The following is a 25,910-nucleotide window of genomic DNA, read 5'->3' as shown; positions in this document are numbered from 1 at the left end:
TTTTGGAATACTTAATTCTAATGCTAACTGTTTATTGGCCTTCTGTTTTTGGTGACTTGTTACTAGAAAATACTGTCTTGAGAGTATTTTTTGCTTACTGAATAGTTCGGAGATTCCAAACTGTTGCTTGGGGAGGCCAGATATTTTTAAGGTATGATATGACTTGGTTTTCAAATGTCACATTATGCAAGGGTCCAGTGAATAAAGCTTAAAGTTAAATATTAACTCTTGAGCTGAGAATACTGGACTCTCTTTAAAAATTATTTGTTTGGAGTTAGAGAGGCAGATAGGGAGAGAAATTAGTCATTGATATTCAGTCCACTTCTGATATTAAGGATTTTGCCCACACAGTTTTACAGCAAGTTCCAGAAAATATCTCTATTTTAGTGTAGCTGTAACATCTTAAGAAATATGTACTATTGTACATAGTCTGCATATCTTATAATATTTTGTCATATCATGTATTTTAATATATTCTAGTTGATTTGTCATTATTTATTGCCTTTTCTACTTAGGCAGATATTAGCATCAGGTAAACTGGTTGTGGAATATTAGTAAAGATATATCCTGCACTGGAATGAATGCCAATTTAATAAAATTGAATAAAAATTTTAAAAGTGCTGTACATAGATTTGTTTTTATATTTATCAGTAAAATTTTAGTTTGCTCCCAAGTCATTTTCCCTAGGCAAATGATATAATTAGCACATGAATATTTCTCCCCAAGCTAAGAATCTATTAATAGTGTCTGCAGTGGTGTTTAATAAATATTTATTGAAAGATTGAGTTGGAACAGGTGATGATTAAGTGTATATTTGTAAGTCTTTGTATTTCCGTAATTGTAATAGAGGAAAAAATATTAGAAAGGTTAGATTGCTGAAACTAAAAACTTTTTTCTATTGAAGTAATATATATTAATAATTTGACTTTGATTTTCTGCTCATATGCTACTAAGAGTGCAAAATGTTGAATGTTTTAAACCTTAATAAACATAGGAGAAAGTAGGAAGAGACTCAGCACTTCCCAAGCTTGAAATTTAAGCTATTACCTTTGGATCAGTCCATTTTTACCTTATTGGGTAACCATTGATTTTAGAGTTTTAAATGAAACTGAAAATCAGCAATATAATTCAACCATCTGTTAAAAAAGAAAGAAAACTGCATATGGCTTTAAGTGCATTTCAAATATATAGACAGAGTAGTTAGCTCTGTTGAAAGAACAACCCTCTTTTCTTTTGGAGGAGCCTGCCCCTCCCCCTGTAAATGTACCTCCATTTGTTATGAGCAAAAAGCAAATAACTAGAACAATAAACAGATAGAAGGAAGGCATTAATGCTGAGTATTAGTAGCCTAGTTACAGATTGCACTGCGTCAGACTGCTCCACACCCAGAAGGCGTCAGGTGACTTCAGTCCTGCTGCAGTTGTTCAGCAGAGGAGACTGCAGACTTCGGTTGAGGAAACGAATATTTCATGTTTCAGGGAGTATATCTTTGCAGTTACAGCTTTTCTGTTGGTATGCATAATTGATAATTGCAGCTGGAGGGCAGATCGTAACAAGAGATGGATGGTCAGAAGAAAAATTGGAAGGACAAGGGTATATCTGTTTTGTAATCTTTTATCTCTATGTTACCAGAAATATATTTCTGTGAAAAAGCTTTGATGTTTAGGTATATTTTGGATTGAAAATGAGCCTTTGAAAGGTTTAAGGCTAAAAGATTGAAACAGCTGCCTCCTGTGTGTTTTTACATTTGGTTGTGTGTTAGAAAATGTCATGCTGTTCTGTTTCACGGGCATTTGGTTTAGTCTTTACAGTCCTATCGTTTTTTGGGTCCTATTCTCTAATCTTGCACATTGTAAATAGTATAGGTTGAACATTTTATTTGTTGGTCATTTTGGTGTGATAAATGTACATTGCTGTCTTTATATTACATAATAACATATTTTCTGTGACTAAATATTCTTTTAAAAGCTTACTCGTGGTATAGTTGAAATTCTGTCCAAAGCTTTGTAGGTAGCAAGATACTGCATTTGCAGTAAGCCTCTTTTCTTCTTTGGATATCTGACTTGAACCTTTAAAATTATTACCAACCGCCTTTTAATCAGATTATATTTTTATATATCTTGAAATCATTGAAATGTATACACGATAGTTTTAAGTGAATGTCTGTATTTAAGTCACTAACCTTTGTCCTTGTAATAACCAATCAGTGATCTTGATCCCCTTTCCTCCCCCTTGAAAGCCCAGATCCTTTCAAATCTCAGTGGATCATTGTGTAAGAATTTAAGCCTGTAAGTGGTAATATGTTGACGGGAATGAATATTTTAAAAATAATTTTATTATGTAGATGGTTAAATGTGCCAGTTTTTTCTTTTTCTTTTTAAAGAGGGGCAGGCTATATATCTTACCACTTACAATAAATTGTCTGAAAAATTATTAGTTATTTTTTAGTAGCCCAAATAGACATTCTACACAAGCAATTTTTTTTTTCCTGGCTACATTCAAGTTTTATAATTTTTTAAAATTTTTATTTCATTCTAGAGTAGAATTGTCAGCAGGATTGGTGATAATGTTTCTAAAAGCAATATATGGAGGTAAATTACAGGAATTTTCACAACATCCTTTAAAAAATTTATTCAGTAAAGAATTGTAGGGAAAAGGTGAGTTTAAGATGGAGTTCATATTGAGGCACTGGAAAGACTTTATAGTTACAACTTACAAAAAAAAAGAAAGAAAATACAGCTTTGGATCTTAACCTTCGTGGTTTCATTACATGTGAACTTAATGAAGGTAAGGACTTTTGTTTCTTCATCCGTCTAGCTATTCGTGTTACAAAGTAAAAGATGAATTGATACACTGTTTTGATCAGTAAAAATGATACTAGTGATAACAATACAATAAATACAAGCTTTAAAAATACGAGAAAAGTTACATCAGGGCCCGCCCATTCTGTAACTATTAAGCCTCTGTATAAATAATTTAAATCTTAAGTCATTTAATAACATCTTAAGTTCTTTATTTACTGAAGTAATTTAGGGACATTTTGAGACAGGAGAAATTTAAGATCCAGTCTTAAGTTTAAGATCCAGAGACTTGTTTGATTATTTTTAGGCACCAAATATTCAATTAAATTTACTATTGAATATCTCTGGGGAGCCTCACTTTGTATGTAAGTGGAATGGCCTGATATTTTTTAGTACTTGTCTTTGGCTATTTTGGTCAGTAAAACTAACTTTACCTATTTTTTGATTCAATGGTTATATTTTAGTGTTTTCTTAATAAGCTGCTAATTTTATTTATTTTTTTTAATTATTATTATTTTTTTTTGTGACCGGCTGCATCACGCTCAGCCAGTGAGCAGGCCATCCCTATATAGGATCGGCGGGTTCGGAGCGCTCCTGCGCTCCCAGCGCCGCACTCTCAAGTGCGCCACGGGCTCGGCCCTGCTAATTTTAATGTTGTAGATTATAGAGTAAGATTTAAATTGGAAATCACTGAGAAGCTGAAGCTACTGTGGAATGAGTTTTTCCTCATTTGTAAGAAGTGTGTGACAGTAGAGGAAGGAACATAATCTAGGGTCAAAGTAAATTTTTAAAATATACTTTGGCCCATATTTTTTTCTACTGCATTCTTCTGACCTCCCCACCCCCCAGAAGTATAACAGAAGTGAGAGATGCTCTGGTTTCAGATTTTTTTTTTATACATCTTTTTTTTTTTTTTTTTTTTTTGTCCTTTTTGTGACCGGCGGCACCATGCTCAGCCAGTGAGCGCTGTGAGTGCACCAGCCATCCCTATATCCGAACCCGTGGCGGGAGCGCTCCTGCACTCCCAGTGCCGCACTCTCCCGAGTGCGCCACGGGCTCGGCCCTTGTTTCAGATTTTTAAAAGGTGGTTGGTTATTTGTATGCATTTGTTTTTGCTGATTAAATGGTATTCAAGACATTTATTCTTTCATGCTAAGACCGATATTAATAATTTGTATTCTTTTTTATATCGTTCATATTTTCTGTTCCTCATGACAGATGAAATCTACACAGTATTTGATTTGGGGGGTTATGTGGAAAACTTTGATTAATTAAGATAGTTAAAAGATTTTGACGAGCTTAAAATAGGAAGGAATGGGTAGGCTTGGGGGTTTGGGTGGGATAGGAGAATGATGCAACCACTAAAAAGGTATGATTGAGACAGTAAATAGAACTTTCTGGATAGAACCGAATATGTAGGACAGTAGTTGGAAGATAAGATTGGTTTGGTAAAAGAATATAGAAGATTTGAAAGATCTAGGTCAGGTTTCCTCACACTGCTGTAGGTTAAGATCACATAGTGCTTCTTAAAAATACAAATTCCTGTGATCCTGTCCTACTAAATCAGATTTTACAGGGCCTGCCAATCTGTAATAAACATCCTGATGTAATTATTGAAAGTTTGAGAAACACTGATCGAGGTTTTTTAAGTCTTGGTTCTGGTTTGTTTTGATTTTGGCCAGAGTAAGAAACTTACCCTTTTTGATCTTCAGTTTTCTTATTTGCATGATTTCTAGGGTTCCAGTTTTGAGGTTCTCTGGTTTTATGAAAAGATACCCTGGGCCACATTGTGGAAGACATTGGGTTTTGGATTTTATCATAAAGTAAATAAAAAGCCCTTGGAAGTTTTAAAGTAGGAAATCGTAAATGATAGCTGGTTTGAAAGACTGGTTTGGGATGCTGTATATCATTTCGAGGAGAACCTAGAGGCAGACATGTTAGAATGGCTGTAGTAATGCCTGGATTTAGAGCAGGTAGGCTTGAAGTTGGCCTAAAAGGAATGAAGTGGAAGTGACAGATGTTAGAAACCCAAGGAAGGAATACTTGACATTTTGCATAGATTTTCAGTACAAGGGTGAAGGAGGGACTCAAAGGACATGAAGTTTCAATCAGAGTGAAACGTTGGCAATGATAGTGCTTTAGTATCAGTAGAAATAGAGCTGAAGTAGATAGAAAAGATGCCAAGTTGGGTTTTAGACAACTTTCAATTTGAAGCGATGATAGAACATCTGTGAAGCTCAGAGAATTTACAGACTTAATGAGGAAGAATAGGGAATCAAATGCAAAGTGAGACAGATGAATACTTTGAGGAGGTTTGCATAGAAAGAATTGAAGATTAAGGAAAGAAAGCCTAAAACTTATATTAATGGGGGGTATGAGGCACCAGGAAAGATCAGGAAGTTATAGTCAGCAGTAAAAGAAGCAGGATAGTGTAGTTTCGCTGATATTAAGGGGGTAGAGAATTTTCAAGAAGGAATGGGTGGTTAAATGCTGTGGAGAAGCCAGTTAATATGAAGACTGAGAAATGGATGTGGGTCCTGCTACACAGTCCATTATTATTACTACTGCCTTTTGGTCATGGCAGTTAAGATGCCATAGGTGACCTTTGAGGAAGTTTCTGTAGGATGGGTTCAGATATGTTTCTAGAATTAAGATTCAATTTGATTATCCCTCAAGACAAACTTGAGTTTGGACCATTTCTGGAGCATACTTCCTTGCAGATGTTCTTGTAGGGCTCCCTGATCTTTACCTTATGATAAGCCACTTTCAGTTTCTTTCAAAGCTTAGTCTTGCTGAGTATGTGTGTATAGTTGTATGCCAATACTGACATTCCAGTAGAGGGGAGAAGGGACCTTGGTGCTTGTAATGTCTTACTAATTCTTTGGAATGCCAAAAAAATACCCATGCAGGAACTTTGGCATTAACCAATTGTGAGACCTTTTGATTGGAGGAAGGCCCTTGCTTAGAATTCTAAACTTAGCTGAAACCCAATGTTTAGGCATTCATTAGGTATTTCTTCTAGATTTTGCTTTAGTAGTGCAAAACTCTATATGTGTTGTAGAAAATTTAGAAGAAATGTAAAAGAATAAAACTATCCTTTCACACAAAGAATGGTTTGGGGGGTATCCTTTTAAGGGTGTTGTATTGGGGGTTATACGGTACATTTTCTGTAATGTCTCCCCCTTGCCACTATGGGGAAATATCTTTCTACTTTTTAAATATTCCATATTGTTTTAATAACTACAATATTCTAAGTATGTACTATTAGTCCCATATAGTTAAATAATCAGGTTATTCCTAAAGTTATACAAATATATAAACAGTGCTAAAGTGAATATAATTGAATGTAAACCTTTGTTCTTATCCATGATTATTTGCAAATTGCTGGTTTATGGTATTTAGGCTTTTGGTGAATGTTGCAAAACTGCTTTCCAGAAAGATTATACAGATTATTATTTTAAGCAATGAATGGGAGTGTCTGTTATGGAACTGTGGCAAAGGTTAAATAATATGTATGCATTTCTAATGGGTTTGACTCTTTCTAAGATAGCTATTTTGTCAGTGTAAAATAGTTGCATTACTTGATAGAGAACTAGGTTTGAATTAAAAAACAGTCAGTTTGCAAATGTTTTGTCCTATATATGGTTTAGAGTCTTGTATAGATAAGTAGTGGGAGCAATGGTGGAAATAGCCTCTGTTTTCTTTATTTACGCAAGTCTGGGTACTCCTCATTCCTCACTAGAACTGGTCTTTCCACTAAATTCCATGTGTCACAGCCAAATTAAAATTAATCTTCCTAATGTGCAGCTCTAATCATAGCACTTAAGGAATTTTCCTTTACTTTTCAAATTAAGTTCATACTGTCTATCCTACACTTTTCAAAGGCATTCCATGGCCATAATTTCATCTCCCCTATTACTCCCTGTCTCAAACCACAGGTGAAGGACTTGTTCCCTAAACATGCCTATTCTTTGCCTCTGCCTATAATGCCCTTTCTTCCAATTTCATTTTGCCCAAGTTGTGTTTATGAAAGGCCCAGTCTTCCCTGAGGTCTTCACTAATCCTCCCAGCAGGAAGTGTTCCAGCATTCCTGAGAATTCTCTCTCTTGCTTTCACTTTGTAACTTCTGTTACAGTTATTTGTATATGTCTTGGCTCTTTTTCTACCCTGTAAATTCCTTGAAGGCAGAAACTGTGGTGTCTTCATCACCAGGTATCCTCATTGGCACTGCACGGTTTCTCTATAAGGTAAGAGGCTGAGAGCTCTGATGTTCAGGCAGGTTTACTCCTGGCCTTGAATCCTACATTTTTTGGAAAATTTTAAAATGTCTTTTCAAGTGGGAGAAATTAGAAAAGGGACTCCCCATTTCCCCCCTCTTAAAGGAACAATTAAATAACTTAAGCAATTGTTGTAAATTCAGTTTAGATTGTACTTGCAGACAAGGCGTATTATAAGTCATTTATTCCAACTTTCTCATTTTATAGATAAAGAAAACTAAAGAAGTTAAATTATTTGTTCAGGAACACAAATTTGTGTTTGTACTGGAACAACCAAAGATTTAAAAATGTCAAAGCTAAAATGACCCATGTTTTGGTACTTTATTCAGGCATAGTCTATCTGTGGCACCTTAATGAATGTGGTATATATTTCTTTTTGTATGGTTCTCACTCTGCAGTATAAAAGGCAGTAGTCTTATCACACTAGACATGCAAGAAGGTTGGTATGATTAGTCATTTAGTATTGTCAAAAGGTTAAACCAAGTGGGAACTCCCTTGGCCGGAGTATAATTTTTCTTTGTCCTTAAGGACTGAATTACATGCTTGAATGTAGGAACAATATTTATGCAGTGAATAGGGTTCTTTTTCTGTTCTCTGGGTATCCCCTATGTTCTTTTTTTATTTATTCATTTGATCTCATCTCTTGCTAAGAATTTGGGCTAAAGGTTATTGTTTAATTTAGCAAGTGCTTTTCTTTTTTTTTTTTTGTCTTTTTTCGTGACCGGCAACGGGATTGCAACCCTCGGTGTTGCACCCACACCTCGCTCAGCCAGTGAGCGGGAACCGGTCTGTATGTGGGATCCGAACCCTCGGCGGGAGCGCTGCCGCGCTCCCAAGCGGCGCACTGTAGCAGTGCGCCACCGGGCCGGCCTAGCAAGTGCTTTTCTTTGCATCCTTGGAACAGTGTTCTGGGACCAAATTTTCTCATTATTTCTCTGCTTTATCATGGATAAGGCTGATTTATATTACTGGGTATGTGTGTGTATGTGTTTGTCATACCCAGTAGTATATGTATCCAGTTATATAGATATGTCCGAGGGTACTTCAAAAAGCTCATGGAAAAACAGAATTAAAAGACAGTATGAAAGTTTCTATGAAGTTTTTCAAAGACCCCTCATACATTTAATCTTCTTCATGGCTTTCAAATTTTTTTCATCTGGCTACCACTTAGGTGTGAGGTATGATAGACCCTAGAATACTATTGTGTTGTCTTTCCTCAAATACTATATTACCTCCATCATATATTTATTCTATATAGTATTTACTTAAAGAGCTCAAAGCAACTTAAAGATCAAAAAAACTATCAAATATAAATGATAGCCTTGCAAGTCTGTTGTTAAGAGTTAGGCATTGAGATAGATTTAGAAATTTCTACTCTGACTATAGATTTGCTAAATTCTGATTTTCCATAAGAATGTGAGTAATTACAGCTTTTCTTTGTTGTACATACTTGTCTTATTTTTCCCCCTTATAATCAAAAAAAGTTTTGAATAGGTTATTCTGACCTATGATGAGTACTGTACCTTGTTTCATTGTCTGTATTATTAGCCATTTCATTCAGCAAGCATTGCGTATTGAGTGTACACAATAGGTGTGTATAAGATTATGGAAGTAAAAAGATAACTAGTTTACTTAGTGAATTTCATTGTCTTTTAAATTAGTAACTTGCTTTGAACCCCTTTCAGTATATTAAGCTTTTCAAGTTTCTAGAGTTATGAGACAAAATGTTTTTCATTTAGTTTTTATTAGTAGTAAGTGGGACTTTGGGCAGTGAATTCCTATTTCTAAGGCTTGGTCCCTATTTCCTGTAATGCTTTGATGCCAACAATAAGTAAAATTTAAAACACCGTAAATTATAAATTGAACCAACATATTTTCTAATTTTAGGTTTTTACTTGTGTAGGTCTTGATCAATTCCAGTAATTTAAAATAAGTCACTGCATGCTTATCAAAATTTATTGGAAATACAGGCCTCTCATAGAATCCTTATTTTGACTTCTTTTACAACTGAAGATTGTTAGTTTGTGCGGGTAGGGAAAATCATTGACTTGGAATATATACATAGAATAAAATACAGTGTATTTAGAGAGAAGATATTTATTTAGCTTTACTTTATTAAAAATGGAGTTAAATGAACAGATTTCCCTGTGAAGGGAAAATTATGGTTTAGAAAAATTAGAAGTAGGAAGTTAGAATTGTTTTCTGCCCTTTTTGTTTTCTCTTAGTGAAGCTGGAAAAAGAGTGTGGGAATTAAGGAAGTATCGAAAACTGTATGAACTAATGAAGTAAATTTGTGAATTTAATTAATTTATAAATGAGGTATATGTGGTGGTTGTTGAACCTTCACTGTCCTCTATCTTAGAGAAATTTGTATTACTAGGAGACAACAACTATTGGTGGTTTTTACCTTCCTGCAATATATTGAGGCATTTTCTACATGAAGATATTTAGTATAGGAAAAAAGACTACTTAATAAATCAAATTTTCAAAGCAGATAATGGAGGAAAGAAGATTTAAGACTTTATCTTAAAGCATAAAACCAACAGTTATGAAAATGAGTTTATTTTAGTTTATTCCTAACAAAATTTAGTTTATAATCACAGCCGTGCATATGTTCTTAGAATAAATAGAGAATGAATCTGGTTTTTGGGTTTTGGTGGAATGTAATTTTTGCCACAAAATTGTTACAGTAGCACAAAATGGCATCTTGTACTTCATGGTGAAATATCACAGTGGACTATATATATAAAGTCTCTTAAAAAATGTAAAAGCGTTTTATTTACTTTCCTAGGGGCTTCTCTTAATCTTTTAAGGTTAGATATTCTATTTCGAAGTGCCTGTTGGACTGTCAGATCTTTTTTGGAGCATTTCTCCAACATCTCTCACATCATCTTATGAAATTCTATATTTTTAGGAAATTTTGCAGTTTTGGACTGTAGTTGATTTGTTTTATCTGGCAAGTCATCTATGTGATAAGTGAGGCTGGAATGGTGAAGTTAAATAGTAAGGGATACTTACTAGATTGGATTAATTTTGAGGTTGGTTGCTTTGTGAATGTTTTCTCTTTCATGATGAATCGTTTTTCAGTGCACCTTCATAACTTCAGGATTATGCATAATTCCATTTTAAAAAACTATTTCTAGGGCCGGCCCCGTCGCTCACGTGGGAGGAGAGTGCAGCGCTGGGCAGCGCCGAGGCCATGGGTTCGGATCCTATATAGGGATGATTGGTGCGCTCAGTGGCTGAGCGTGGTGCGGACCATACCATGCTGAGGGTTGCGATCCCCTTACTGGTCAAAAAAAAAAAATTTCTAGTTAATAGTACTATTTTTTTAAAATCACAAACCACTTTTAACTCTAGTATGTGGAGAAAGGAGTATGTATGTGAAAATGCACTCAGTGTTGAAAACAATTTTGATTGTAAAGGCCATATGTTTTCAGAAATAATAAGATTTTAGCCTTGGTGTAATATTAGTTTTTTATAAAGTGAAATTCTTTTTTTTTACTTTTTCGTGACTGGTAAGGGAATTGCAACCCTTGGCTTGGTGTCGCCCACACCCCGCTCAGCCAGTGAGCACACCGGCCAGTCCTATATAGGATCCAAACCTGCGGCGGGAGCGTTGCTGCGCTCCCAGCGCCGCACTCTCCTGAGCGTGCCACGGGGCGGGCCCATAAAGTAAATTTCTGAATATTGACTTCATACCTTTACATTTGACATCTTTTTGCTGGGGGTTATTATCTAGAAATGGCCTCGATCAAATGGCCTTGACGTGAAAAGAGCCTCATGTGCTTCTTTTATGAAGTTCATTGCTTATTAAAAACTTGTATCATTCCTCAACTCATCTTTTTTATCTATTTCCTTTCTTTTTTATAGTTTTAGTTTATTATAGTTTATATATATAAAGCTATATAGTTATTTAGTTATAGTTTTATCTTTATTAATTTTTTTGGCACCTAGGCAGTACTGTGATCTGAACCTATGACTTTGGTGTTAATAAGGCTGCACTGTAACTGAGCAAACTGGCCAGCCTCAATTTATTATCTTTAAGGTAGGGGATGATTTGGATTGCTTCTAGAAAACACAATTTACATTTTATTTTGTTTTTTATTTAAATTTTCTTGGCAGCTGACTGGTACAGAAAACTTGCAATTTGAACAGAACATGGTTTACTCCTATTTTTGAATCTATGTATTCAAAATCCCATATCTATGGAATTTGTTGGTCTTAGATATAAGTCTGCTCATGGTGTTAATAAGTTATGTCTCTTTTCTCAACTATTTAAACTAAGATCAAAACACTTTGGCATTTGGAAGTGGGATGAAAAGCAAACTTAAGTGCTGATATATTCCTTCAAATACAAAATGTGGTATGATGGAAAGAGTGAGACTTTCATGGTCAGACTCAAATTTCAATTTGTAACCCTGCACAATTTATTTAATAATACTTCTTAGCCTTAGTTGCCTCATGTATGTTATGTAGATAACAACTTTATAGAGTTGTGATTAGAGACAGTGTCTATGTAAAGTACTCATCACAGTGCCTTGCTCAAAATAGGGTATTATTACTAAATATTATTATAGAAAAGGCAAGCATAGAAGTTCTCCTATTTGTTTATTATGCTGTTTCTTATATTAGTTATGTAAAATGTTTTTTCTTAGGTATTACCAACAGTAAGGCAGGAAAGATTTAGTGATGAAAGAGACAAGGACCTGAATTTTTGCATGTCTCTTTTACAAACTATTTAAAAGAAGAGATAGCTAAGAGAGATGCTGGCTTGCCATCTATTTGGTTGAGATACTTACAGACACTTGCACTTGCTAACTGAAACCAAGTTAACAGTGCTTTCAGAGAAAGTTGAATTCACCTTTTAAAAACAGGGCTTAGTTAAGCACTGCATTCAATATTTGATTGCCCTGCCTGTATTCAGTTCATCAAGCCATACATGAAATTTCCTTTCAGCTTCAAATAACTTTTTAGGTGGGTATCATTTTTCTAATTTTACACATGGGAAAACAGTTAAGTAGTTCACTTAACTACTCATGTCACACTGATGGTAAATTGAGGAAGAAATAGGACTCAAGCTCCTCTTACTATCTTTGTGTACAAACCTCAGAACCACTCTGCACAGATTCTTTTCCTGGATCTTCACCTGTCATTTATTTGTCAGATGAATGCTTACTTTATGGAGGTGAATGCTTACTGTGTGGTGCTGAATAATCAATCCTGAATTCTGGTCACTTTGCATGGCAACTGGAAAGAATTTGGTTAAAGATTGTAATTTCTAATAGATACATCATTATTTATTAATACAAAGATTATGGTTGTGAAAAATAACTGAAATTTTAATATCATTCTAATAATTTATCTATTTATTTGTTTCCTTATTAATTTCCTCTTTAACTGCCTTTCTCATTCTTCTCCTGACTTTGAGAGAACTTAATATTTGCTTTTGCTACAGAAGTAGGTTTTTTCCTGCCAGCGATTCCCTGTCCTCCTAGTATTTTTAGGACCAGCTAGTTCAACTTTTTTCTTTCCCCTAGACAAAAGACTTTAAAATTAAAACCTGACTTCAAGCTATTCAAGGAAGAGCTTTAGTAAGAATTTGATTTGAGGCAAAATGTAATTGGATGACTTCTGCATGTAAGGCATGCAGGCTGGCACTATTTTTAGCTATGGCAGATGAGAGTTTGTGATTACCAAATGTAGGCAACTCTTCTTACTCTACATTGGGCCATAAGATTTTATTTTAAAATAAAGATTACAGTATATGGAGTTATTTTAAATTAAAAATTTAGTTTGATAAAGATGCTACTACTCTGTATGCCCAAAACAATCAAAATAAAAATTTTTCACATTTTTTTTTTTTGAAAGCAAAAGTAGGCAAGGACTGCAGGGAGCAAATCTTTTTTTTTCTCTAAATTAGAAGAGTTTGTTAAAATTGATCAGCATTATTTTAGTAATCTGTAAGCATTCACTACAGTTTTAAGAGGAAAGGCACTGCTAAATTAATCTCAGATCTTTGAAAGTATGTTTCACGAACATTTTGTATATAACAGTAAAGTTGAGGCCACAATAGGGTTACCTTGCACGATTAACACTTTATTCTGCATTATAGAGGGAGACTTGAGAAACCATGAAAAGTTAAGCTTTCCTTGTATAAGCCTTTTGTCTTAATCATGGTTTCTCAAAAATAAAGAGCCTAAATTCTTTACCCATAAACCACTAATAAAATGATTACAGAAAATTACACAAAATTAGCATCTTGGTGACCATATAGTTCTTTCTTAAAGATGTCATTTATTTTAATTTAAAAATTAATTAAAATATTTCTGTTCTCAACAATAATTTGGCCACTGTTCAACCAGTGCATCTCACATTAATGAAGCAGGTAATGGGAATACAAAGATGAAAGGCATTCATCAGTCCTTCAGAGTCTAGTAAGGGAAGTTAGCAGAACAATGTTTGCTGTTTTGTAAATTATCTGAAAGCATTGCTGTTTGTTACTTAACTAAATGTAGCCATATGAAAATAGTTAAAATGCAAGTCCAAAGCATGGAAACATTTTTAAAAATAAATAAATTAGAATTAGTGAATGACTTAAACTGTCTTAATGTATACATTCATTCTAATCAGTCAAGCAATAATTTATTAAAAGTTTAGTTGTTTTGGGCTTTGTGCTCAGTTCTGAGGATATACAAGACAAACATGTTCCTTCATGGAGCTTACAACCTAGCACAGAAACAAATGTTAAAATGAATGGGGTTTTTTTTTAGTTCACTTTTTAATTTTTTAGTTAAGTATACAATTTATTGATTTTTAGTATATTCACAAATTTATTGCAACCATTACCATTCTCTATTTACAGAACATTTTCATTACCCCCTAAAAACACCCACACCCATTAGCAAGCACTCCCCATCCTATCTTGCCCCAAGCCGTGGCAACCACAAATCTTTCTATCTCTATAAAACTGCGTATTATAGACATTTTATATGAACAGAATCAGACAGTATTTGGCCTTTTGTGACTGGCTTCTTTCACTTAGCATAAAGTTTTCAGATTTCATCCACGTAGCATGTATTAGTACTTCATTCCTTTTTTTGGCCCAATGATATTCCACTATATGGATATATCAGAGTTAGTTTATAAATTCATCGTTCTATGGACACTGGGTTATTCTTTTTCTGCTGTCATGAGTAGTGCTATGAACATTTATATACAAGTTTTTGTGTAGACATAGGCTTTCCACTCTCTTGGGTAGGAATTCCTAGGAATGGAATTGAATTGCTAGGTCACAAGGTAGCTGAGGAACTGCCAAATTTTTCGTAGTGGCTAAATCTTACATTCCTACCAGCAATGGTTGAAGATTCTTTGTCACTTCTTGTCAATGTATTATTGTTCATCTTTTTTTATTATAGCCATCCTAGGGGGTACAAAGTGGTATCTCATTGTGGTTTTGGTTTGCATTTCTCTAATGACTAAATGATGTTGAGCATCTTCATGTGCTTATTGGCCATTTGTATATCTTCTTTGGAGAAGTGTCTATTGAAATGCTTTGCCTATTTTCAGTTGGGTTATTTGTCTTTTTACTGTTGAGTTGTAAAAGTTTTTTTATATGTTCTGAATACAAGTTCCTTATCAGATATTTGGTTTGCAAATACTTCTCCCATTCTGTGGGTTGTCTTTTCACTTTCTTGATGTTGTCCTTTGAAGCACAAACATTTTTTATTTTAATGAGGTCCAATTTATCTATTCTTTTGTTGTTGTTGTTTGTGCTTCTGGTGTCATATTTACGAAACCATTGCCTATTCCAAAGTTGTGAAGATTTACACTTATATTTTCTTCTAAGAGTTTTATAGTTTAAACTGCTCTTATCTTTAGGTCTTTGATCTGGTTTGAGTTGATTTGATATAAGGGAGAATGGCTCAACTTCATTCTCTTGCAGTTGGACATCCAGTTGTCCCAGAATCATTTATTGAAAAGACTGTTCTTTCCCCATTGAATTGTGTTGGCACCCTTGTGGGAATTGATTGACCATAAATGTGAGGATTTACTTCTGGACTCTCAGTTTTTTTCCACTGATCTACTACTGCAGTATATTGATTAATGTTCTTTTGTAGGAAGTTTTGAAATATGGAAGTGTGAGTCCTCCAGCTTTGTTGTACTTTTTCAGCATTGCTTTGGCTATTCTGGATTCCTTGCATTTTCATATGAATTTTGTAATGGGCTTATCCATTTCTGCTAAAAGACTGATAGGATTTTGATAGAGCTTGCACTGCAGATCAGTTTGAGGAGTATTATCATCTTAACAATGTCTTCCAATCTATGAATGTGGGGTGTCTTCCCATTTATTTAAGCCGTCTTTAGTTTTTGCCAATAATGTGTTATAGTTTACAGTTCATAAACTTTTGACTTTGTTTTCTAAGTATTGTATTTTTTATGTCATTATAAATGGAATTATTTTCTTAATTTGTTTTCAGACTTTTCATTGCTAGTGTCTAGAAATACACAATTGATTTTTGTGTATTGATCTTACATCCTGCAGCCTTGCTGGACTTATTAGTTCTATTAGCTTTTTTGTGGGTTATTTAGGATTTTCTATGTATAAGATCATGTTATGTGCAAGTAGAGAGTTTAATTTCTTCTTTTCCAGTCTGGGTACCTTTCATTTCTTTTTCTTTCTTAATTGCATGGCATTGTACTTCCGGGACAATGTTGGATTAGTGACAAGATTGAATATTTTTGTCTTGTTCCTGGTCTTAGGGGGACAGATTTCAGTCTTTCACCATTAAGTATGATGTTAGCTATGGGTTTTTATAGATGCCCTTTATCAGGTTGAGGATGTTCCCTTCTGTTCCTGGTTTATTGAGCGTTTTTTTCCTGAAAGGGTTTTGAGTTTTGTCAGATGCTTTATCTGCATCTATTGGGGTGATCATGTGGTTTTTATTTGTATTCTGTTAATAGGATATATTATTTTGATTGATGTCATATGTTGAACCAACCTTGTATTCCTGGGATAAATCCCACTTGGCCATGGTGTACCAAGGGTACTTCAAAAAGTTCATGGAAAAATAGAATTGAAGATAACATGAATCTTTCCATTAACTCTTTTTTTGGGGGGGGTGGCTGGCCAGTATGGGGATCCAAACCCTTGATGTTGGTGTTATAAACTTTCCATAAGCTTTCTGAAGTATCCTCTTGTAATCCTTTTTATACGTTCCTGGATTCAGTTTACTAGTATTTTGTTGAGGATTATTGCATCTCTTTATAAGGGATATTGATCTATAATTTTCTTGTTATGCCTTTGCCTGATTTTGGTATCAATATTGAATAAACATCTAAATTAACTAATGGATATAAATCTCTTGATGAACATTAGAAGCAACAGTATTTGAATATATTCTTCGGAAAGGGGTTTTAATAAAACTTTTTGACCCCTTCCTTCTGTTGCAAACCATTGACCTGGATAAACTTAATCTTCCAAGAATTTTTTATTAAAACCAATTTAAAGAATCTTTAAGCAACTAGAAATACTATTGGCAGACGTCAGTTAAGACAGCAACCCTGTTTGCTAGAAACACATATTTTTTCATTCTTGGAGCTTCACTAACAATCTCTTAAACTCCTTTTCAAAAAAAGATTGAAATCCTTCTGTACTTTACACAGTGACTTTGGTTGCAGTGTAGATTGCCTCACACCATCCTATTCTAGGATATGTTGATTTTGTTTTATGTGTGACTATCCTGATGTGCCTAGTTGTCTCATCTCTCTTGGCTATTTGTTCCTTTTTGTTGTAGTTGTTGTTGTTTCTTCCTTCAGTACTCTAAGAGTCTGGTGGCTCCACTAGAGCATCCCTAGGGCTTGTTTCAACATGCCTGTCATTGTGTCTGCTTTGAGGTACTCTCATGTAGCTGTTTACCTATTTTCATGTAATATATGTCAGCTTGCATATATAATTTTCAGAGCTCTTCTATTTATTGAAATGAACTTATTCCTAGGAACCATATGATAAGAGGAAAGAGAGTAGTAGTAGGTTAGGATTTACTGTACTTTCATGTAGTTAAATTTATTTTAGGCTGTAATCACTGAGTACTGCTGGACCTTATACACAACTGTTCTAGTGTCATCAACTTTGGGGAAATTGACTTGATTCAACCCAAAACACCAGAATTACCAATTTACTTATACACTTAGTTTCGACTATCATCTGGGTCCAAATATTAATTAAGCTAGCAGACTTTTTCCAATAGGAAAGCCTACTGGGAAAATCACACTCATGTTATAAGATTCCTTAGTGGTATCGAATAAGAATAGAAAGGGGTGAACTTTTTTCTGATTATAATCATAATTCATGCTTGCCATTGGAATGGAACAATTTCAGTTGGCACAGAAAAGAACAAAGAAGCAAGCAAAATTTATAAGCCCCATTACCCAGAGATAAAAACACTGTTTAGTAGATATCCTTTCAGACTTCATGGTTACACATGTTTAAATTTTTTAAAGTGGGATTATACTATATTAATCTTTTTGTAACATTCTGTTTTCATGTATCATTATGGACATGTTGCCCTTACCAGTCAGCCACCAAATAAAAAAAAACAAACAAAAGTATGTGTTTCCTATTATCTTATTAATGTCATTTAGAGAGACTTTCTTCTTGGCCTTTGTGATTCATCTCACAAGTGATAATTATTTGCTTACATTCTGTCAATTCATTATGCATGCAAATGTGTAACATTTTGAAGAACTTCAATCTGCTGAACCTTCAATTTGGCATCATCCAAAGATAGTATGAGTTTTATCAATCGGAAGCCTGAGTTCAAATGTGTGTTCTGCCAATTATTAATTATGTGATCTGGGTCTATTCATATATGAGCTAGGTTTTGCTTGCTTGTCTGAAGGACTGCCTCTTGTTGAGTTTTAATGATTAAAATAGCTAATGTTGTATAGGCCATGAGCAGTGTTTGGCATCACGTAAGTGCCCAATTAGTGTTGACTCAGGAAATAAAAGGAGGCGTGGAGATTGGAAAATTTAGACCAGCAACCTGGAAAATTTTTCTAAAACAGCTATCAGGCTTTAATAGTATGTAGCTTTTCAACTTTTTTGTAGCTTCTCTCTTACAGTTGTGATAATGATAGAGTTTACAATTGCTTGAAAAATTGTAGGGATATGAATTTACTGTTTTCCTAAAGTTTTAATAATGTTTGGCACTTAAAATATTTCTAAGAAGTTTCAGTTCAAAAGACTGATAGGAATAAAAATATTTAAGCCTCCTTCCGCCAAAATCTAGATCTAAATAGGAAGGAGATATTTAAAAATTACATTTGGCACAAACAATACCAGTAGTAAAACCTCATTCATTTTATCCACTAATGGGGAATTTGAATATAGGACTGATGTGTGTCTTTGTACTATGAATCATGTTTCTAAAGGGAAAAGAGAAATTTGATGACTAATGCCCTTTATTTATGATAAAACTGAAGTCCAGAGAGGTTGGGTTCTCATCCAAAGTTATGTAATTGCAGAGCCAGTATGAGGGTGTTTGAATTCTAGTTGTGATATTTCCTACCATATTCATTTATGTAGAAATCATAGCCTGATTATAAATAATTTTTATCTAGTCATAAGACCTTTTTGGACAGTAACTCCCATTTTATTAGGTAATTTGATTAGACATTAATTTATGTAGTACAGGACGTACTTCTCAAGTCAGAAGTCACTGATTTCCTAATCAGATTTCACTGAGTAGTTTTTAATGATGGTGAGGAATAGTGAGTACATGTGATTTTGAACAATAAATGTTTTTGAGCACTTTGAGACCCAGACATTTTGATATAGGAGCATTTGTTCATATAAAAATAGATTTGAGGTGTTACCTTACCTGCTGATTATTTTAGGCTGTCAACTTGTATTTACCCTGTAACAGTGAAAACTTAGATAAGTTTTAAAGTCCTTTTCCATGTGGTTTATAAGGTGAGCATGTTTACGATATAACACTACAGTATGATTTGTTAATTTATACGTTAATCATAAGGTTGAAATTTTCTTTTATTCTTCCTTATATATTTACTATTTAAATACCTAGATAAGAAAGGCGACAGTGATTGAGGTGGTGTTAATAGTAATAATACCAACAAAAAACAGCCCTGGCATATATTGACTTTATTATATGCTAGATACTATATTAAGTGCTTTTTATTAATTATCTTATTAATGAAAAATCTTACTATTTCACTTAATGAATCACAACATCTCAGTGAGATCATTTCTATTCCTGTACATATTTTATAAATTAGGAAACTGAGGTATAGAGGGGTCTAGTAACTTGCCTGAGGTCACATAGCTATTAAGTTATGGAGCCATTGTCTAGGTGATCCAATTCATTGTTTGAGTTTAGGTAATTCAAATCATGGTTTGAATGTAGGTGGTCCGGCTCATTGTTTGAGTCCAGGTGATACAACTCCACAGCTTAAGTTCTTTGCTTCTCTGTTTCATATAAACCACTGTTGTGGGGCTCAGGGGGAGCCTCACAGGAAAATATTGTCTTACCATAGGCTATGTTTATCATCACTTCCTCTGCCCTCTCACTGTACCCTGTTAGTAAAAAAATGGCATTATTAGAACCATTGCTAGAAGAAAGAGACTTAGGCCTGGACCTTCAGGTTTTCTAGGTCCTATTCATTCTTCAATTATCAGCTCAATTTCTGTTTCTTTCACAAAGTCTTTTTAAATTTCTTTCAGTTTTTTTTTTATTCCTGAGTTCTCATGACAGTGCAGTATTTATTTTATACCTTTATTAACTTGTTTTTACATGTCTTACCTTTCCTAGGATTGTCATGTTTTATAGTTGAACAGGGCCTTAAAGAAAAGTTCATTTTCCCATTTTCAGGTTTTCTAACTCATTCTGCTCGATTGAATTTCTCAAACAGTATCACCTGATATTTGCTGAATGTCAGAAAACTATTAACGTTGCTTTTATTTCTTTATTCAGTATAATATTATTCATAATGTCATTTTGACAACATAGATACACTATTTCAAGTTCTGGTTAGTCCTCAGTTGTGCTAGTGTATTGGAACAATGGTAGAAACCAGTTGAATAGAACAGAACTTACCTAGATGTTGTAGGCAGGATTGTAATAAACAAGTTGGGGAAGACTTGAATAAATATTTGAAATCAGAGTTTGAAAACAGAGTTGTCAATCATACTGTATTAGTCTGTATTTGTGCTGCTACAACAGAATACCTCAAACGGTATAATTTATACAGAACAGGTTTATTTGGCTCACAATTCTGGGACAGCTGCATCTGGTATGGGACTCAAGCTGCTTCTACTCATGGCAGAAAGTGGCAGGCAGCTGGTGGGTACAAGGAGATCACATAGCAAGAGGAAGTGAGGCGTGCACCAGGGTCTTTTTAAACAACCAGCTCTCTCAGGAATAAATTGGAAACTCAGTCACTACCCTCACCCCCCAGGGAAGAGCATTAATCCATTCGTGAGGGATCTGCCCCCATGACTCAAACAGCTCCCAACACTGCCACATTGGGGATCAGATTTCCACGAATTTTTTTTGGGAGGGGGCAACACATTCAGACTCTGTCACATACATAGAATGTTAAATTAATAGCATTCAAACCAAATAATGTTTAGGAGAATGGAATAAATGTTCGTTGAATCCCTGCTGTGTGCCAGACACAGTGATCAGCATTTAAATCATGATATATACTAATAGGAATTAAGGGCTTTGTAGTAATATCTAACATTTTACAGTTCACATACATAGTTTTACTCATAGAAGTATCCCTAATAGTAAAGGAAAGTAATATATACCTTGATCTGGGTATCAAATCAAAGCAGTCACTAAAAATGTGATTTTTCTTTGATGCTACCTCCTTTATCTTAAAAATTAAGAGGTATTTAAAATTCTTCTGAAGAATATATCCATATTTATTTTACTATAAAAAAATTATTTTTCTCCTGACACAATCCAGACATGCATTATGTCTATCTTGCCTATGAATTTAAGAGCCCTTTGGCACACTGCAGAGTTCTCTTGGGTTGAGTATAACCTGATCCTGAGACCATAGGCCTATGGTTATTTGATTCTCACAGTGGTCCTGTGACCACAGGCCAAGAGCAGACTTGCTAAGTTAGGCTTTGTCTGACTCCTTACTATTAATAAACATTATATAACAGTATAAAACATTGAGTCCTTTTTCTTTGACCCCTAAATTTTTATGGCATTATATTTATTTCCTCTTAGAAGGAAGTAGCTTTTCAGGTAATCTAAAGGCTGTTTCCTGTCTTTTGCTTTGTAGGAAATTTTTCTTTTAATGATAGCCAGTTTAAGTTAAAATTTTAAGTTTCTCAAAGAGTGATCTTAAAAGCAGATCTGTAAGGCTCACATGTATACTTCTTAATAAAGTTGTAATTTCTCAATTTTTGAATTAGTGATTTTCTGCAGATAAATATATTTTTGTGTCATTGAAGTATCTCATTTTAGTGAGTGTGCTAATATTTTTTCTATTATTTGAATGTATATCATGCATTGTATGAAGATAAAAACCCTCAAGATGATTTTAAGTATTTTGGGTTAGAGGTCTGCCAGGCTGGAGACATTAAATAATCTTGTATAGCCAGAATGATTTGGTCATGCAAGAAATAGATTTGAATGAAAAACACTTTATGGTAAAAAGTAAAAATAGATGCAGGTATTATACTAATAAACAACTTAGGGTGGGTTTAAAATGTAACTTACAAAGTTAGTCTTTAACATTTTAGATTAGGATTTTACTTTAGTGGCCCTTTTATTTTGTAGGTGGAGCAAAGCCAAATGGATGAAGTGGTGTTCTAATTTCAGACTTCTTTTTTTTCAATTTTTAGTTGTTGACCTCCTCTACTGGAGAGACATTAAGAAGACTGGAGTGGTGTTTGGTGCCAGCTTATTCCTGCTGCTTTCATTGACAGTTTTCAGCATTGTGAGTGTAATGGCCTACATTGCCTTGGCCCTGCTCTCTGTGACTATCAGCTTTAGGATATATAAAGGTGTGATCCAAGCTATCCAGAAATCAGATGAAGGCCACCCATTCAGGTGAGATGTCTGGAAAACAAGATACACACTGGCAGCAGTAGATTAGTATTAGATTAGTATTGAGACTTCGTTCTACTCTCTAGAGTTATAGGCATACTTTTTTTTTAAACTGCTTGAAGATAATTGCAAATTCTTTACTAAAAAAAGCCATATGAAAAACAGCTGCTTTTGAGATTTCCTAATTATTTCAAAGGCTCATGATAGAAAAGACTGTTTATAGTATTATTAAACTAACTCCTACTACTTGTTAGGAATATTTACTTATTAGAAGTAGGTATTTGTTATCTAACTTTAATGGAAGTTATATCTTTTTGACATGGTTAGGATTGCCTTTTTGCTATCTGCTAGCATATGCTGTCTGATATTTCACAGCTTTCTTTCTAGTAGTATGCTTTTATGTTTTTCTGTCATTCTTTCCTTTCATGGTTATGTCTTTTGTTACCATACCTTCTCTATCTAGTTTCTTCTTCTCATTTCCTAAGACATTACTTTTTTTATTATCTTTTGGAGAGCTTTATTTCAGCATCTCCTTGTCTCTCGGATATCATCTTCCACCCTTATTTTCACAAATACATTCTAGCATTATACACCTAGTTGCTTATGGAGACCCATCTCAGCTTGAGTCTTTTGCCCTTACCTTATACTCTATGCTTTTTTCCCAATTTTTTTTTTTTTTCTTGCAGCTGGCCAGTGCAGTGTAATTGAGATATATTCACATACTTTGAAATTCAGTCGTTTTTAGTATATTCACAATTATACAGCCATCACCATCTAATTCCAGAACTATTTTATCATACCAAAAAGAAACTTTGTACTTTTTAGCAGTCAGTCCCCACCCATGTCTTTAAATGATCTTTTTCCCTCAAACTTGTTAATTTCTATCAGTGACACCACTACCATCCTAATTTCCAGGCACCTGGTTTTGCTGTTATCTTTGTTTTCATCTCATGCAAAGAAAAATCACCAAGTTTTATTGTTTTCCACTGCCCCCTTAGTCTAGACCAGAAGTTCATAAACTATAGCCATGGCTAAATGAAGTCTGCTGCCTGCTTTTGTAAATAAAGTTTTATTAGAATACAGCCACACTTGTTTATTTAGCTGGTTTCATACTTCAACAGCAGAGCACCATATGGACTTCAAAGTCTAAAATACTATCTGACCCTTTACAGAAAAAGTTTGCCAGTGTCTGATTAGACTCCACTTGTTACCGGATTGTCTTCTTGTTATCTTAGATTACTTCAGCTTCTACAGATGTTGTCAGATTAATTTTTCTAATGTACCGCTTTTACCATATCTTTAGGCATTATTGGCTCTCTGCTTACAATAGGATGAAGTCCAAATATCTTTGTCTTGTCTCTCATTTACCCCTTCTAGGATTATGTGCCCATTTTCATGATGCCTTTCTTAGCTCCCCAGATGCCCCAGTTTGTCATACTTTTTATTGGGTTCTGTATTTGATTTAAGAACCAGCTCTTTGAAGAAGGCTTCTCCAACAGTGGCCCAAAGTAATCTGAGAATCCCGTTCCTATTACACTAACTATGGCTTTGAAATGTTCTCTAATTGTTTTGTGTATGGACATCTTTCTTCCTTGAATAGATTGTGAGCATTTAGAAACTGTTTTACAAAGCAAGTATCTGTTTGGGTATGAATAAGTATGTGCTTATCTAGAACATTATCCAGTTGATATTAATGGGTAAACTTAAATTGATTTTCAAACTTTAAAGAAGAGATGTACTCAGTTATTTTGCTTATTATAAAGACTGGTGATTTGCTTCTTTCTTAACTTTTCTCTTATTGATGAAGTAATAATGTTTCATACTTTGGGGGAGAGACCAACATTTATTGAATGGCTTTAAGTGTCTGGCCTTTTATGTACATATTTAACTTTCATGATAACTATGAGATAGGTGGTATTACTTACTCCATTTTATGAGGGTTGGAGACAGACTTGGAATTCAGTAACATGAACTTGCAGCTCCAAAATGGTAGCGCCATATCATGCCACTACTCATAAAGGAGTGAGAGTTTTAATTAGTTACATTGAAATTTGTAAAAATGTTATCGAGCCAAAACTTCCAAATTATCTATAAATTTTATACATTGTTTGATTTTAAAGAAGATTTTTGAAAGAGACTAGTGATTTTTTTATTCTTTATTTCCTTCCTAGAAGCACTTTTCTTTGTTCAAAGGCCTTTTATGGTCATTATAAATTCAGCCAATATGCCAGTTTCAGCCTTTTGAACAGTTCTTCCTTGTTCTCCAGTTACATAGTGAAGATGACAGTTCATACCTAGTACCTGTGGTTATTGCGAAAGTGTGTTGCAAAGTGCTAGCATCGCATTAATATCACATAAATGCCAGTGGAATTAATGTAAATATCTATAGGATGTCATTGATATAGGGTACTGTTTTTGTGCCTTTTGGTTAGGCATGTTGCCTTTAGCAAGAACCAGCAGCAGTGTTGCAGAGAAGCAGAATACCAACCAAGTTTATGTCAGCTACTTTTTTTATATTTCTCAAAGTTGCATAAATAAATTATTGCTGGTTTAAAGATTGATGTGAGTCTTTAGGTATTTTTAACTTGATATTAATACCTTGCTGTTGTTGATGAATAAATAATTGTCTAACACTGTGCTAGACCATTGTACTAGTAAATGTATAATCCTGATCCTTAACAGTTTATACTCTAGTAGGAAAAATATACAGGTATATGCATGTGTATGTTTCAGAGCTGGATATGATAAATACTAAAAGAATAATACAAAAAACATTGTTAGAGGTATGCAGAAGTGAGAGATTACATTAGGGTCTGATGGAAGAGAGTATCACGTGAGACTTCATACATATGGGTTGGATTTGACATGAGGCTGACTAGATCAAACCACACCAGAGGTGAGAGGAGAGCATTGTGGCTTGGGAAAACAGCATGATGAACAAAGGCTTTACGGTTAAAAAATGAGAGTGAATGACTCATTTCTGGCTGCAAAACAGGAAGTAGTGGGAAACAAGGTTGGAAAGATATAGGAGAGCTCTCTGGTTGAAAATTTGGAACCGTAGAATCACAGAATGTTTGAGCCTGAGGGGATTTAGGAAGGTCTGTTTCTTTAGTTTACAGTGTTGGAACTCTGACCCAGAGAAATTAAATGCTTTTTGTAAGGATATATGGCTAGGGAGTAGCAGGTCCTCTGACTCCCACCTGAGTTCAACCTAGATAGCACTATCTAGGATAGCTCAAATAAGGCTGTGGTGTTGGCTGACAGTGGATTAGGATGCAGACAGATCAGAGACTGATTTGGAGACTGACAGAACATGCCAGCTTGTGAGTAAACTAGAGTGATGGCACTATGAATAAAAATAAGGAGAAATATTTGGGGCATGTTGTAGAGGTAAAACTATGGGACAAGGAGTGGTCTAAGAGGATTGTTATTTCTAGTGTAAGTGAGTACTGACACAGACATGGGGAAGTGATGTGGAGGGACTGGGTGAGGAACCACTTCCAGCAGATATGAAAGAATGCTTAGCACTTCTGAGTTAGCTCTACTGTGCCAAGATAAAATGGTTTCTTTGAAACAGTAACTAATGAAACAGTTTCTTGTATTTCTGTGGACTTGACTTTTCCCGTCCTTAACAGTTGTCTTCCTAAATTTAACAATTCCAGCCATCTCAGTAGAGATTATAGGGCATCTAGGTGGACAGTAACTCGTCTGTTTTTTTTTTTTTTTTTTTTTTTTTTTTTTTT

The 25,910-nt window shown here is 34.4% G+C and overlaps 1 protein-coding gene across 3 annotated transcripts in view; it reads left to right on the top strand.

The window, feature by feature from the left end:
• Positions 1-25,910, top strand: part of RTN4 (reticulon 4) — an 85,296-nt gene that overhangs the window by 47,431 nt on the left and 11,955 nt on the right. For 2 of the 3 annotated variants that reach the window (XM_008578835.1, XM_008578837.1), the window contains one exon: positions 21,963-22,170. In XM_008578835.1, coding sequence (XP_008577057.1) covers positions 21,963-22,170 — 208 coding nt within the window. Of the gene's footprint in view, positions 1-1,331; positions 1,594-21,962; positions 22,171-25,910 lie in introns of those variants that run through there. The other variant, XM_008578836.1, reaches the window with a different exon arrangement.

Source organism: Galeopterus variegatus, unplaced genomic scaffold (genome assembly GCF_000696425.1).
Source record: "Galeopterus variegatus unplaced genomic scaffold, G_variegatus-3.0.2 Scaffold1773, whole genome shotgun sequence".
NCBI lineage: Eukaryota > Metazoa > Chordata > Mammalia > Dermoptera > Cynocephalidae > Galeopterus > Galeopterus variegatus.
Note: the sequence above shows the minus strand (reverse complement) of the source record. Positions and strands in the feature narration are given on the sequence as shown.